This window comes from Prionailurus bengalensis, chromosome A1 (genome assembly GCF_016509475.1).
Source record: "Prionailurus bengalensis isolate Pbe53 chromosome A1, Fcat_Pben_1.1_paternal_pri, whole genome shotgun sequence".
NCBI lineage: Eukaryota > Metazoa > Chordata > Mammalia > Carnivora > Felidae > Prionailurus > Prionailurus bengalensis.
In genome coordinates, this window is record NC_057343.1 from 229,121,732 (window position 1) to 229,137,405 (window position 15,674).

The following is a 15,674-nucleotide window of genomic DNA, read 5'->3' on the forward strand; positions in this document are numbered from 1 at the left end:
CCACAGAAATGGATCCTGGGATGAGGCAGTTGAAAGGGGAACAATAAATGAGGTAGAAGGAGGAAGGTTCTATTTAAATCCATAATGTCAAAATGCTCAAAAATCCTTTGCCACTTTAGAATTTTTTTTCCTGGTACTACAGAAAATATTCTCATTCAATTTGGAAAAAAAAAGGATTCTCAGATAAAAGTCATTTCTGCTGTCAGTTGGTGATGAACTGATGCATATCATAATGCAGTAAAATTAAGGTAAAGTCTATTTTTAAGCTGTTAAATTAGTACATACGATGCCTAAAATAACCTCTGAATAAAAGAATGAGAAAAGTCTCTAGGATGCCTGTGAAATTTTACCGTACGTTTCTAGGCATGAAAAAAACTGCACTTTGGTGCATGCTGTCATTTACCATAAAGAGATCAACCTCTGCCCACAGCAAGAGGCGCTGCATTCTACCCAGGCACTCAGCGGCATGGACCCCACGTGGAAAGCTGTGGCCCACAGCCTGAGGTGGGCAACACCGCCCCCTAGAGGCCATCCGAGTGGTGGCCACCAGCATTCCAAGGATGGGAACTTGAACCCAGCCCACAACTTGGCTGCGGCCATGTACAGACCTGGTTCCTGGACCAGGATCCATCCACAGCGAAGGCTGGGCTAGGGAGACATGTGAGGTTCTGGGGGCAGGACCCCCGCGATAAAGATGTGACAGCCCGGGTCCCAGGTCCAGTGGCAGCTGGCTGGGTGTGGCCCAGGTGCACCCCCACTGCAGCCCCCTCCCCTTCAGCTCTGTGCTGGGCAGAGCCTAAAGGAGGAGCTGCAGCCCTGCTGGGAAAATCCCCTTCCTCGCTAATTAAGACAGGAGACCTCGAAGGCTCCCAGAGGGACTTGTTGGTGTGACATGTCCCGGGAAAGGCTGACCTTCCAGCCGATTCGGCAGGTGGTAGGATCGGAGGCCTGAGATTTGGGGACTCCTTCAGCTGCAACCTCTCTCAGATGCAAAGTCTGAACACAGCCTACAAGCCCGCTCCATCTGGAGGTGGGGCACAACTCACCAGATGTGGCCCTCTGTCTGAGCGTGGCGTTGGGAAAATACTTGGAACCCTCTACTCCAGGATTTCTCTATGAAATGGGATCTTCCCTAACTGGCAAAGTCAGTTTGAGAATCAAATGAAGTGGCTACAGACATGTGAACGTGCTCAGTTACTTCAAGCACTTTATAAACAGAAGCTACCACCACTCTTATCTGTTTCCCTACTCTTGTTTACCACGGGGACAACCATCTGGATACCAAGGGGATGGGGAAGCTGTAAGGGAGTGTGGGAAGCACAAAAGCTGCACCACTCCCCCCCCCCCCCCCCCCCCCCCGCCTTCCAGCAGAAGCTGCAAATCAGGAGCAGAAGTAGGTAGTTTCAATGGCAACTTACAGACGGGATTTCAGGGGGCACCCACTGTGCACAGAAATCGTGATTCAGTTCTAGGTATAAGCATCAGGGGTCAAAGGGGAACTGTTCCAGCCACGTGCAGCGCATTCTCCAGCCTGAAATGGTGCACACGCCTGCTGCCCTGATTATGGAGGAGTAAGGGTTTGAGGAGTACCACGTTATTCTTGGGTGGGTGATAAAAGATGCCTTAATATGATGAGGTTTATGAAGGAAGCCCATCAGATTACTGGGGGAGGGATGAGGGACAAATCAAAGTCTGTATCAAGAAATAATACCAATGCACGTATGTGTAAGAGAGGGGAGAGAAGGAGAAGCAAGCCGGAGCATGTGAGGGCGGCCCCCCGTGAAGAGGGGACGCCTTGTGGGTACCGCAGCACTGGACGGTGGAAGGTACGGATGGGCAATCAAGGACAAGGTGAGGGACAGGTGCTGTACCTGGGCAGAGGGCCCACACAGAGACCAAGGTCAGAGCGTGAACCTCAACCACCCAAATATTTACACAAAGTCTACTTCGTGAAGAACAGAGATTTTGAGATGAGGAATTTATTTTTTCTCTTTTCCCAACATTGCCAAAGCATAAAGCACTCTCCTGGAGGTTTCAAAGTGGGAAGAGCTCCTTCCCGCCCCTGCGTCATTTTTTTTTTTTTTTAATTTTTTTTTCAACGTTTATTTATTTTTTTAGGGACAGAGAGAGACAGAGCATGAACGGGGGAGGGGCAGAGAGAGAGAGGGAGACACAGAATCGGAAACAGGCTCCAGGCTCCGAGCCATCAGCCCAGAGCCCGACGTGGGGCTCGAACTCACGGACCGCGAGATCGTGACCTGGCTGAAGTCGGACGCTTAACCGACTGCGCCACCCAGGCGCCCCGCTGCGTCATTTTGAGAGCAGCCACGGTCTCCCTGAAACAGCCTGCAGTTAGTCACAGTGTAATTCATCCTTGGCTCTGCAAATCTCCGGAGACAGCGAGCACTCGTGCAGTCTGCCGTCCCTTGTCCCAAGGGTAACACTTCATTCCCTGGACTCTGCCCGCAGGGCAGGAACAGGAACTCCTTCCACACCAGCTCACTCCCCTCTGGACACTCCCCCCTTGCAAAGTGGGGGCTGGGGAGCAAAGGAAACATCACGTGCGATCCAACCAGCAGTGCACGGCAAGATGACTGACCCCCAGTTGTGATTTTTCTCCCGTGCTTTTGCTCACGACAGCCACAGGCGTTACTTCGGGGCACGGCACTTGTGCACCATGTTCATGAACATGTGTAAGGTTGTTGTTTTCACATGTGCTGTGGCCACACGTGACCCTTACTTCATAACCTGAGTGTTTCTGATTCAAAAGACTCCTATTAAAACCCATGAATGAAATGTCCATGTTGGATTTTGACCTATTCCTGCTGACATGTTTAGGGATCCTCTGTATCTGACAGACCCTGACCTAGACCTTGATAATAAGCGTGCTTTCCATGCCAATACTTCCACTCACAGATTTTCTGCATGGGGACAGAGACACTCAAGGGAGACATCGTCCTGCAGCCTCACCGAGGTCATCTACTAACAGGCCCTGCAACGATGGTCTCACTTGCAAGGCTTCCCAGGTAGCCAAGGTGATTTCTGCTGCAGCACCAAGTCTGTCCCTGTTTGGTGGCAATTTTCCCCATTTTCAACATAAACAGCTCCCAACACAACAAAGGAGGGTTTTCAGGGTGTCTGAATTCCGAAGAGCATTCCTTCCAGATGTCACATTGGGACATAAAAGTTCTGAATACATTAGTACGGTCAGTTCAAAGACACGACAATGGCACGGAAGGCTCCCCTACAGAAGGTGATGCCAGGGATGAAACCCACCCATCTGCCAGCCTCAGGTCCCACTGAGGTGACGGGTCTACCACCTCCCTTGGCCACCGCCATCAGCAAGTCTGATCCAACCGTGGGTCTGGACTAGAAATTACTTCCTTACTCACAAACCGCGTACGATGAGTAATACCTCACTATCAGAGCAGCTTGGAAGGATAAGGACAGTGCTGGTCTTGTGATAAGTGACTCCCTCAGTTGACGCTTTTTCCCAGCCATTCAGCAGTCTGATTCCAGTGACTGTACTAAGAGATTGCCCATACTTTCCTGTTTCGTCTACAAATTAGATGTTAAATGCCTGGTTTAATGCTCAGTAATTCCACTGCATGCCCTTCATCAAACCAGAAACCGAGTACAGAGTGAAATACAGTTAACATGCTATAACCCATTCATTCACTTCTTTCTCTACTGGCAGTTTATCAACTGCCTTTTCTAGAACTCTGCCTAGGACTGACCGACCTCACCTGTGTGCTGTGTGAACTCTGCTTTCTGCATTGCCAGCCCCCTGGCATGCCCCCCTTTCTCACCCCTCCTTAAAGATCAACAGACCCAACCATCAGGTTCTCTCACTACCCAAGGGTCTAACTGTCTTGGAATAGAGACTTGAACTCCCTTGGAAGAAATAAATCCTTTCTTATAAAATCTTCACTCATTTTGATCTTTCGCTTCTTCTAAGGCAGTCCAAAGAGCAGTCTCCTTGAGAACAAAAAAGCAAAGTGAAAGTTGATGAAACCTATTTTCTGCTCATATCCATGGGCTTCGCTGGTGCAGGCACAAAGCCCAACCTTTCCTTGATCTCAGGGCTCTCAATTTTGGGCTTCAAAGAAAGGAAAACAAACAACAAAACCAAAGAAGCCTTTTCTTATCTAGAGCTTTCCAGCTTTCCTGACAAAACCCTCACACGTTGCTGCCGATCAAGCTTCCCACCACTTACTCGATAAAAACAATAACCAGTAACAAACAATACATACCAGAAATGCATATGGATGATGTACTTCTCTCAATTAACCAAAGAGCTATCACATTTAGTTCATGAAGCTGAGTGCCAAAATAAAAAAATCAAGAACATTAAAAATGCTCTATTAAAAAGTCCAGCAAGTAAACCAGATCACATATACATCCATTTTAAGCTGGACATTTTAAGACCTATAATATTGGACTGGCTTGACATTCAGCTGAAGGGCCTCTCCTCTCTATTATATTAATTGAGGCCAATCTACAAACAGTGAATTAAAGCAGACATTTGCAACTCTCCATTGAGGGCTGACCCTTCAACAAGAAATTATAAAATTTGGAGTCTGTGCACAGTTACAAATTTTAAATCCCAGCTGTTGTAATGCCGAGTTACAAATAAAGATAATGTAGTATGTTATTAATTCATTTAATAATCATTTACTGAGTGGCCACTCAGTAATTTTCTACACTAACATCTCATTTCCCTGCTGACATGAAAATTTTCTCTACCTGAAAATATCGGACCAGTATGAAGAAATAGAAAATTCATGAATTTAAACCACTTTTTAACTATCCTATAGAAAAAAAAATAATGCTTTACATAAAACTCTTCTGATAAAAGGGCCTCTTTTAGAGAAGAGCATCGCTCTCTCCCCCTGGGCTAACACTAGTGTTTTATGCATACTTATTTGGTGGGAAAAAAAATCCTTTATTTTGCAGCTTTGGCTGGTAACACAAGAATTTAGTGATTTGTGCAAAGTAACACACGCCAGTATGAATGAATGGACCCATGAGTAAAGATTCTTTACAAGAGCTGACCCTGTCCTGACAGACTGGGGCTAGAGACACAGCTTATATCCCAGAAAGGCTTCAACCTTTGATCTTAAACAAAAGGGCCAGAGCAAGGTGCTTACTCAGAGCAAGGGCACCAGAAGTAGATTAAACAGTTTTTGTTGAGCAAAGATGAGGGAGGAAGAGATCAGATTATAGCTAGGTATTTATACCTTTGCATCTCACATTTCCATCTGCCCCATTCTGTGTGTGTCCAATCAGTTACAGGTGGGGAGATGGGGAGAGGAGGGAAAAAGGAACATTTACTGGCAGCTGCTCCAAGACAGGCACTATGGTAAGTGCTGACAGAGTTTCACTCAGCTGTCCACACGCCTGAGAGACCCTCGTGTTCCCATCCTGTAGTAGGGGAAGCAGAGGCATTCAAGTCTGGCCCACGTCACTCAGGCAGTTAAAGGGACAGGTTCCACTTTGATATGCTTTGTTAATTAATTTAATAAAGGTTATATTTTTACAGAAAGAAAGCATCAATGACTAGATTCACACACACACACACACACACACACACACACACACATACACACACCCCTACAGCAAGACCATCTACTTTTTTAAACGCCAGACACTACAGAGCATAAGAAGACAAAGTGCTAAACCTGTTGGTAGCAACTAAATGCCCCAAACCAAATCTAACGTTGAGTCATGCAAGGACTGTTCTAGGCTCTTTGCTTCCTCTTGCTTTCTTTGGCTTGAGGCCGTTTAATTGCCCATTTGTATCTGCATCAGATTAGTTAAATCAAAGGAATCAAATATTCACGAGTACAAGGAGAGAGGTCAGCTAAGGTACCAAATACCGAACATGAATTACTGACAGGTGATCAACTAAACATCCTAAGGTCTTAACCTTCCCCTCTGACAAATGTATCGAAGCCATCCTGGCCTTTTGAGAAGTCGCAAAGATCACTCACCATTGCTGAGGGGAGTGCAAATGAAACAGCCGTTCTGGAAAACAGTCGGTGGTCTCTTTTAGAACAACAGGAGCTTAACCAGAGCACCCAGCAATCACACTCTCGGCCATTTGGCCCACAGGAATAAAAGCTTCAGTCCATGTGAAAACCTGTGCATGACAGTCCAGTGTCTCTTTCTGAAATTGCCAAAACCTGAAGAGAACCCACTGTCCCTTAATGGGTAGGTGGCTAACAAACTAGGGCATATCCGTACCAGGAAACACTACTCAGGAAGGAAGAGGAAAGAACTACTGATGGATCTCAAGGGAATGACGCCAAGTAAGAAAGTTACACAGCGTATGATCCCCTTACACAACATTTTGAATCACAAATTATATACATGGAGAATAACAGATGAGTGGCTGCCAGGGGTTAGAGACGCAGTTGGGGTTGGGTATGAACAGGAGGTGTATCACCTGGGTGATGGGATGATTCTGTAAGTTCAAAGTGGTTAGTGAATCCCCACAGGATACAACAGCACAGAGCAACCACCCACGAGCACATGCACACGTGCCACACTGAAAGAGGCTTGTGGAGCATAGCAGAGTCACTTTCCTGCTTGCATAGTGCACGGGGGCTACCCAGGACGTGACACTGGGGGAGGCTGGGAGAAGGGGGTACAGACCTCCTTGTCCATTTCTTTTTTGGCCAACTTCCTGTGAACCTGTAATTATTTCAGATTGAAAGTTAAAAAAGAAAGCTGGGAGTATGTTTAGAGGGATCACATAGATCTTTGGAGGTATATACGTGGGGTGGAAATAGTAATGGAAACAAGCAAATAAATCATTTTAGAGAACACAGATGCAGGAGTCATCAGCAAAAGCATGGCTGTGAAGGCCAAAACGAAAGGCTTGGAAGCTTGGGCTCAAACTAGAGAACTTAGCACGGGAGGTGTGAGAGATCTGGAGGATGCTGGAGCTCAAGAGGCCAGGCTCGCTCAGAGAGCTGACAGGTCCCTGCATGGAACAGAAACAGGCCCTCTCTGGAAAGTCAGGCCTAAGGAACGGGCTCTGCACTACAAACCACCGATGACAAGAATTCAGCAGAGGGCAGCTGGTCTACCAAGGAGCAGCACGCACCGTCAATCAATTTTCCTGAATGAGGTTAACCACCAGATGCCCAATTCATTCTCCAGCTCCGCCAGGGAAAGGAGAGAAAGGAAATCTGGGCCCTTTAGGCAGGGCTGACTGAGAAAGCACTGGGTTCGTTTTCAACAATACTCCTGGAGCGAACTAGGTGAGGGCTGGAGGAGAGGCGGCCTGAGAACTCCATACTCCAAGGAGCTATGCAGCACCCGCTTCCTGGAAACCCTCCCCAACTGGGGTGACCAGGGTGCAGAGTCCCCAAGGGCTCTGTCCCTGCTCCCCAGGGCAAGGGAGCACTAGCCAGAGCATAAAGAAAGAAGCCAGCTTACCCGCAGGCATAAAAATGAAGCCAGACGGATATGCTGGGACAAAAAAAAAAAAAAAAAAAATCACCAGGTGGTCAGGAGGCCTTTATTTTTGACTTCTGAGTAAATCCTCTTTTCCCAGGCGTTACCCCAAACAAAAACTTGCCCCAGTTCAGCGTGTAAGTCTGCAGAAACAGAACCCAAAAGGCTTCTTTACTTAAACCCAGCAAGAATCACAGCCCGATTCAAATGGGAATGGTCTTCCCTGGGAAACCATGGCTGGGAAACCATGGCTTTCAGAAATCAAGTGAACAAAACCAACTCAAGGCCACTGAATCAAATCCAGAAATAAACTCCGGCCAAGAACTCAGTACCACCACCTGGTTGCCTCAAATAACCCACAAATATCAAAGGTAATTATCAATTAACTCAGGACCTAATTTCGAGAATGAAGGACGAATGGATGAAAATAACTATGCTTGTGCTATATTTGGAAATGGAAATATGTCCCTCTATCATTAAATCTCAGAATGGTGTGCTAGAAATAGACATTATTTATTCCACAAGCTGACAGAGGATATGCTAAGTCTGGAAGGCAGGCTCGCTAGTGAGATATAAAGGTAAGGGATACATCGTTTTGGTCTTCAAGGAACTTCGCATCCACCGTGAAAAACCAACAAACGACCGACACACACACAATACACACAAAAGCAGACATAGGTCTCTCTGCTGGTCCTTCATCTTTGTCCTGGCACACGACAGCTGGCCTGGGAGGCCCATGGGGATGAGTGAACAAATGAATCAACAGTGGGAAAAAGCATCCAGGAGGACAGGAAGACAGGCAATACTGGGAGAGTTGTAGTCAGAAGCGGTGTGAACAACGTGCCAAAGGAGAGCAGAGAGACTGAGAGGTAGAAGGCAAAGGCAGGAGGAGGCAACTTCATGTTAGGCTCGTCGGCATTCTCTTAAATACTACTTTAAAAACATTTTAAACAAGAAACCAGGGAGTATCAGTCATCACGCCTTCTGAAAGGAGAGGTAAAACATCTCATGACTTGCTTTCAGAGGAGGAAAAAAATGCAGGAAGGGTCCCAGAATGCTTCCAGATCTGGGGTGAAACTCCATCAACCACTTTCTGCATCCCACCTCAAGGTAGAAGATATTTCCTCTCTTCTCTCTTCCCAGGAATGGGTATTCTGTATTGCATCCTCTGGGATTAAGAGAGTAAGGCGTCCCGAGGTCTCGCTCAGAACCTAAGCGCTCGGTCGGCCACAACGCACAACCCTTGAGTCTCTCCCAGGTGGGGTTCTTAAGAAGAATTCCCGATCCAGCACCTTTAAACTTAGTGGTTAATGATGCCACCTTCGATTACGTGCTCATCAGTGATCCAGAAATGTGCCACAAAAGAGACAGGCCAACAGCTGTGCTCCACGTAAAGCGAGAGATCACCACCACCACGCGTCTGGAGTGAGAAGTCCACCTGCACACCAGGAGAGCCTTTGAAAGCTAGCTTCCAAAAAGCTTCATGTATTTGCCTAAATAAAAAAGACAACCCGCCTTTTCTATCTTCCTCTATGTAATTTTAAATTGCAGGGGTGCCTGGGTGGCTCAGTTGGTTGGGTGTCCAACTTCAGCTCAGGTCATGATCTCACAGTTCATGGGTTCAAGCCACGCGTCGGGCTCTGTGCTGACAGCTCAGAACCTGGAGCCTGCTTAGGATTCCGTGTTTCCCTCTCTCTCTGCCCCTCCCCTGTTCACACTCTGTCTCTCTCTCAAAAAGAAATAAACCCTAAAAGAAAAATTTTAATTGTATGATCTGCTTGAGAAAAATTAATTTAGACAGCATAAATCTTTTAGCAACCTTTCATTCCTCTGATATGTTAAACTGTTTAGTAACTTTATGCAAACACGTATTTAATTAGCATGACTTCCTTTACTTGGCCCTTCTGTCACTTTTAATCTCATTTTAAACTAATTAAATTTGTTCTAAACAAATCTGAATTTTCATTAAACGAATCTGAATTTTCATTAAATACCCAGTTTCACAACACAGTGACAGAAGAAATCATTCCTTCCCAAAAAAACCTACCAAGTACCCCTGTAGACGTTAAGGCCTAGATGCAGCACAGAGAAAGGAGACCGAGGAAAATTCTGGAGCTGGTCAGTAACAAATGAATCTACTATAAAAATGGCCGGGGCTAAAGACGAAGGCCAAGCACATCGGAGGGAAGAATCGAGCGGCGCTCCATGCCTGTGTGGCCAGCTTCACAGCATCTGACCTCCCGGCTGCCTGGGACCGCTAGGCACTCCCCCAACTGGTCAGCTGGGGCACCCTTCCTCGGCCTCAGGTCACTTTAGGGCACACATTTAAGAAGAACCCAGTCAGGGTACACACGCTAGTTTCTCTGCCACTGTGATAGTTTTCCATATAACAGGAATGAACACACTGAATATTCTCCAGTTGTAAAGGGAACCACTTAACCTTTAAAACAGATTTGAGGTCTCCTTGGTCTACCAACTTCATCAATTCTAGAAGTTCCTACGGTGTAAGTCAATGAAAACAAAATGTGTTTTCACTTTTAAATAAATTCCCAAGCCGGGTAACAAGACAGATTCTATTGTTTGCTAACTGGAATGTTTTTATTATAAGATTCTTTTTCTTAAAAATGCTACTTATGTTATTAAAGCCAGTGAACTGAGACCCAGTCTCTGGGGAACAGCTCTTGCAAAACGCTTTCCTTCTAGTTTCCTTTAGTGTCTGCTTTCTGAAAACTGTAACCAAGCTGAAAAGGTGATGTAAATCATAAATACTGCTTCACAAAGTCTTCTCCATCCTAAAGTCAAGCTAAATCTTTACAAATCCTGCTTGAGAATATTCCTTGGCACGTCACAGAGACAAACAGCAGATTAGGGACACGCGGTGGCAGACCTTCCTCTGTCTCCAGAGGCACAGGCTACCCGAGGCCACGGCGCCCCCTGCGGCTCAAGTGACAAGCTTCACCCCCCAGCCACCGTGCTTCCCTAGGAGGGGGCTGCTCGGAGCTATTTGCTGCCGTCTGTCTGTCTGCCGCACCTGGAAGAGCGAAGGCACAGTCTGCTTTTTCACACACATCACCTTCTCCCTCTCGGCCTGGGTGTCCAAACGCATGAGGTAAAGAGTTGCTGACATCAACATTGAAGGGAAAGAGAGAGAAACACACAACTGTACTGCAACAGGTGGGCATAAAGAAAGTTCCAGAAGGCGCAGGGGAAACAGCTGACCCTGCCTGGAGCAGTGAAGGGAAGCTATATACCCAAGTTTCAGGGGCGCCCGAGTGTCACAGGTTTGGGGACACTGCTGAGTGTGACGGGCTGCAGGCAAAGTGGAGACCGGACCGTTAGGATGCAGAGAGGTTTCAGGCCAGTGCCCCACGTACATAAGGAATCACTGACGGTTCAAAAGTAAGGCTATGACCCGATCAAATTTCTATTTCTGTAGCAGTATTGCAGGAGGCTGGAGCGAGAGCGGCCAGAGGCAGGGACACCCACTGGTGGCTACGGCCTGACCCGAGCTGAGGGAAGAACTCACAGCTGGCTGCACCCGTGACCAGAAACTGCTGCGGACAATCGTACCATTGGTAAGTCTCCTCAGAATTACCATGTGTCTTCGGAAAAAAACCCAAAAACCTTCTTTTGGGGCACCTGGCTGGCTCAGTCAGATAAATGTCCGACTCTTGGTTTCGGCTCAGGTCCAGATCTCACAACTGGTGAGTTCAAGCCTTGAGTCAGGCTTCACTGTAAGTGAAGAGCCTGCTTGGGATTCTCTGTCTCCCTTTCTCTGCCCCTCCCGGCTTGCTCTCGGTCTCTGTCTCTCTCTCTCAAAAATAAACAAGCGTTAAAAAAAAAGCAGTTTCTTCGTAAATACTGTGAAGTCTTTTTTAGTTATGGCATTATTAAGGGCAGGCAGAGAAGCTGGCGGCAGTGGTGTTCTGCTCTGAGAGCCTCCCCAAGCCCACACAGCGCCGGCTGCTGCAGAAAGGGCTGCCTGCACAGCAGAGGACGGCAGAGCCCATCACCGGCCTGGGTGGGCCAAGGTCTCAGGGTCTGTCTCCAGGCTGCCACACAGGCTCGCAGAGTTTCAGAGTAAGAGGGAAGTATGGGTTTCTGGGAGCCAAGCCTTTAAGTGATGAATGGCCTGGGCGACAACTAACTGCCCAAGATCCAGAACTGGCGGTGAGGTTCCTTCCCTTTGAGCACAGCTCCTGCTTCCTGGTCTCTGACGCCCCTCCCGCGGTTCTCGGGCAGCCCTACGCTTTCCAGATCCTTCTTCCCAGCCTGCGTCTATAAGCTTTCATGTGCTCTATCTCAGATCACCTGGAAGGGCTCCTCATCTCCAATTTACAAAGAGCTGTGAAGTAGAGAGGTTTTTTTTCCCTTCACAAGAAGATGCAGTAAAAGTTGACATCTTTAGTCAATTTGTAGTCCTACCGAAAACTTTAGATTACGTCTTTTTTCTCCTAAAAAGCTACGTAAGCTTAATTGTAATTTTGTAGGATTTCTCCTAAGAATAACATACACGTACACAAGGTATAATTAGTATCCACCTATTTTCGTGTACCAAATAACATGATCTTTTACAATGACAAGAGCATACCTATGAAGTCAGCACTAGTATCCTGATGGCCATGTTGGGTTTGGCACATTTAAGTTCAATATTACGTAGAATTCACTTTTATCATGATCTGAGAGTGGTCACACAGTCCGATAAAATCATGTCAACCATGACACTGGCCACATGACAGCCTTACCCACGGAAAGGAAACCAAGCTGTGACCACAGTCACAGCTAAGATGGACACGCTCTGTCCTCTCTCCAAGTTAAAGACCCCTCTACCAGCTCTAGGCTTCCCTGCTCACCTCCTACTCCACACCCTTCCCTGGCCAGCCCCGGCCTCACGGGTCCACTCCTGACAGACACGCAGGCTTCCACGCTGGCGAAGACAAGCAAGGAGCCAGCAGCCTAGAGCACAGTCCCCCGTGCATGCCGACCCGCTCAGGTCGAAAGCCTTTGTCTCATGGCTCACCACCTCTGGTCCACTGTCTCACATCACAACCAGTCCACACTCTTCCCAAGGGATTCAAAGGGCCTTTCAGAGCCAGGCTCCATCATGCGTCCCGATGCCTTACCTCCTTGACATGGCTGTGAAACGAGACCGACATGTCCAGCAGGATCTTCCGCTGCTCGACACGCCGAACAAAATCTTGTATCCGGTCTTCAAGCTGATGGGCAGCCTGATAAATCTCTTCTGGGTCACATTCCCCAGTCTGCGCCAGCTGTTCTGCTGCTTCCAGTAATTTATCCGCGTTGGTATATGTGTTCTGCACAAGAGAAAATCCAGAGAAATAGAAGGTGAATTAGAAAAAACCCAGCTGGCCATCACACATGGCAACTGAGTCACTTTGGAACACTCCAGATCATTGCTGCAAATTAAACAGAAAAAATATGAAGGGAAGAGATGAGTTAAGAAGTTCAGTATACCTCTATCAGCAGCCTTTTCCATTACTGTTCTAGATTGTTAAACTCTGAGCCTTCCCTCTGAAGCGGAGACAGGGTATCTACAGGCGGCTGTGGCTGTCCCATGACTCACAGAGGGCTTTCGGCTTTGTGCTGCTGCACATCCAGAAGATAGCACACAGCACAAATGCCCACTTCACTTTCCCTTCCAGTCTTATGACGGAGTGCAGAGTTCCAGTTTTGTCTTTCAGTATGACATACGGTTTTATAATTCCCCAAGTGCAAGTGGAAAGACTGGGTTCCAAGTACAAGTTGCTGTCTTCTTTAACATGTTTCTACTTACCGGTAATTCTGTGCTTCTCTCCCTTCTACTTAAGAACACATACTTTTTTGAGAAAAAGGAAATAACCATAATGGCTTATACAAACTAGCTAGAGTTTTAGAGAGCTTAAAGTTATGTGTAAATAGGTATCTAAAATACCTTGAGAATTACTCCATTTTGATCCATGATAAATGAAAGGCTGCAAATGGGTTCCCCAAATAAAGAGGTGTACCAGAGAGCCGCCCCTGCTCATGGAAATGCTGGAGAGAAGGCAGGCCGGCAGGGGCTGGGGGCAGCCAAGAGTGGGAGGGCTTCAGCAACGTGCAAGAACAGAGGGAAGGCCCGTAGAGCAGGCTGAGGTCCCTTTTAGAAACAGGCTGTGTCCTCTGTCCTTCTCGAACATGTCAGTCCTGCAGCTGAGCAGGGGCAGCGTCTCATAAGTGGACAGAGTGTGGGGCAGTGTCCCTGCAGAAAGCCTGCACCTGGGAAGGATGAGGGCGCCCCTGCATGGGCAGCCTCCCACTAGGGGACATCCATCTACTGAAACAACACATTAAGGATAAGGAGGGGCAGTGTCCTTAGTTCAGAAAAGGGAGTTACAGATGTGGAAAAGGAGAAAAGCTGAGCTAGCCCTATAGTACCAGGCTGGAATTAGATGGATGCGTGTGATACATGGTTCTACAGACACATGTGGGAATGTTTGCGTTTGTACACACACACACACACACACACACACACACACACACACAGACACTCCTCTTTCCCTCCTCCAATGAGAAGGCCCAGGAGTAGCCACGGCCCAACAGCAGTTAAGCATTCCTAGTACCCAGATTTCTACCTGGAATGGCGATTCTCCTCTACAAGGAACCAGGGCTCTTGGAGATATGGCTGACTCAAGGTTGGGATGGGACAAAGCACAAGATGGGCCTGAAATATCTTACTGTATCCAGAAGGAAGGAGATGTTTGAGAACAATGTGGGTAGGTCAGGCCACAGAGGTTAGCTTGAGGGGGCTCCCACTGGCCAAATCAGGGACGATCTGAGAGTAAACAGTGAGACTAACAGAGTATAAGCCACCAATGCAAAGGAAAGCACGAGTCCATACGGACATAAGTAAATAAATAAAACTAGACGAGGAACAGGATATTTATAGAATTTCAAAGGAGCTCCCCACTAAGTGCTTGTTAATTACCGAGGGAGAGAGACTCATCCCACAGTGGAGAAGCCTGGCAGACACCACTTCAACCCAGAAGTCAACACGAGGACCACAGGTAGTGGGACAAATGAAAACCGGGTGTCGCCCAATGGGACAGCACAAGGACACGGCAGCGTGTCTAGGACACACCCAGCCGAAGACATATAACTGGAGTCTAATCATGAGGAAGCATCAGGAAAACCCAAAGGGAGAAGCATTCTCCAAAATAATGGGCCTGAAATCCTCCAACGGTCAGAAAAGTTTAGGCACGACCAAGGAGTGCTACCAACGCAAGGACCTTGGAAATGCGACCACTTGATGCCACCGGTGATTGTGCACCGGGTCCTTCAGCCGTAAGGACATGCCGGGGCTGAGGGTTAGAAGGCAGGCACGTCGCAGCGCTAGCCTCCTGATTCTGACAGTGATATGTGGGGGCACAGAACAGCGTCCCTCCTTGGTGGGAAAAGGACGCTAAAGTCAGCAGTTCAAGGAGAGTTACGTTCTCTGTGCTATCTGTCCGATGTTCCTGCAAGTTGAAAAAACATTGAAAGCAGCTATAAATGCAGCATGGTAAGTATGAGATGGTCTCAGTAAGGAGGACGCTGACGCACAGAAACAGAGGGAGGGGTTCCCCTGGCATCAGGGTGGGGGTGCAACGCCCCACCCCACACAGGCCACAAGCAGCATCTACGGGGAATTTAACCTTGACAATAAAAACTAACTGAAAGCAGTCTGTTCTGTTGTCATCAGCACAGGCTGAACACCCAGCTCTCCCAGCTCTCCACGAGCCACTGTCCTGAGCCCTTGCTGCACCTCGGGTGTGAGCCCGACCACAGCCCCTGCCGCAGGTAAGGAAATGGGGCCCGCGGGGCAGTCACGAGGCCCAGAGGACAAGGTTGGCGGGCGTGGGAGCAGGAGTCGGCCCAGTCTGAGGGTGCGGACTGTGCCCACGACCCCCCACGGACTGTTCGGCTCGCAGGAGCCCCCCCGGCAGGGCTTCAGGCAGCACTGTGAGCGTGCTGCTGCGGGGTAAGGTTCACCACTGCCTCTGCCCGTCAACGTCAACCGGAACCACCATCTTCGGGGGACTTCTCTTTTTGGTATTTTTCACTATCAACACAGGATCTTTCAGAGTTCTCTTTAGAAATGAGCAAAGAGATGTCAAAGGATCCCTTAAAATATACTAATTATGACCAGAATTGGAAAGTGCACATACATACATTTTACATATTCTTTGGAAACA

The 15,674-nt window shown here is 47.8% G+C and overlaps 1 protein-coding gene across 3 annotated transcripts in view; it reads right to left on the reverse strand.

Moving 5' to 3' along the window:
* Positions 1-15,674, reverse strand: part of TRIO (trio Rho guanine nucleotide exchange factor) — a 353,227-nt gene that overhangs the window by 144,676 nt on the left and 192,877 nt on the right. For all 3 annotated transcript variants that reach the window (XM_043601001.1, XM_043601003.1, XM_043601009.1), the window contains exon 11: positions 12,588-12,779. In XM_043601001.1, coding sequence (XP_043456936.1) covers positions 12,588-12,779 — 192 coding nt within the window. The remainder of the gene's footprint in view (positions 1-12,587; positions 12,780-15,674) is intronic.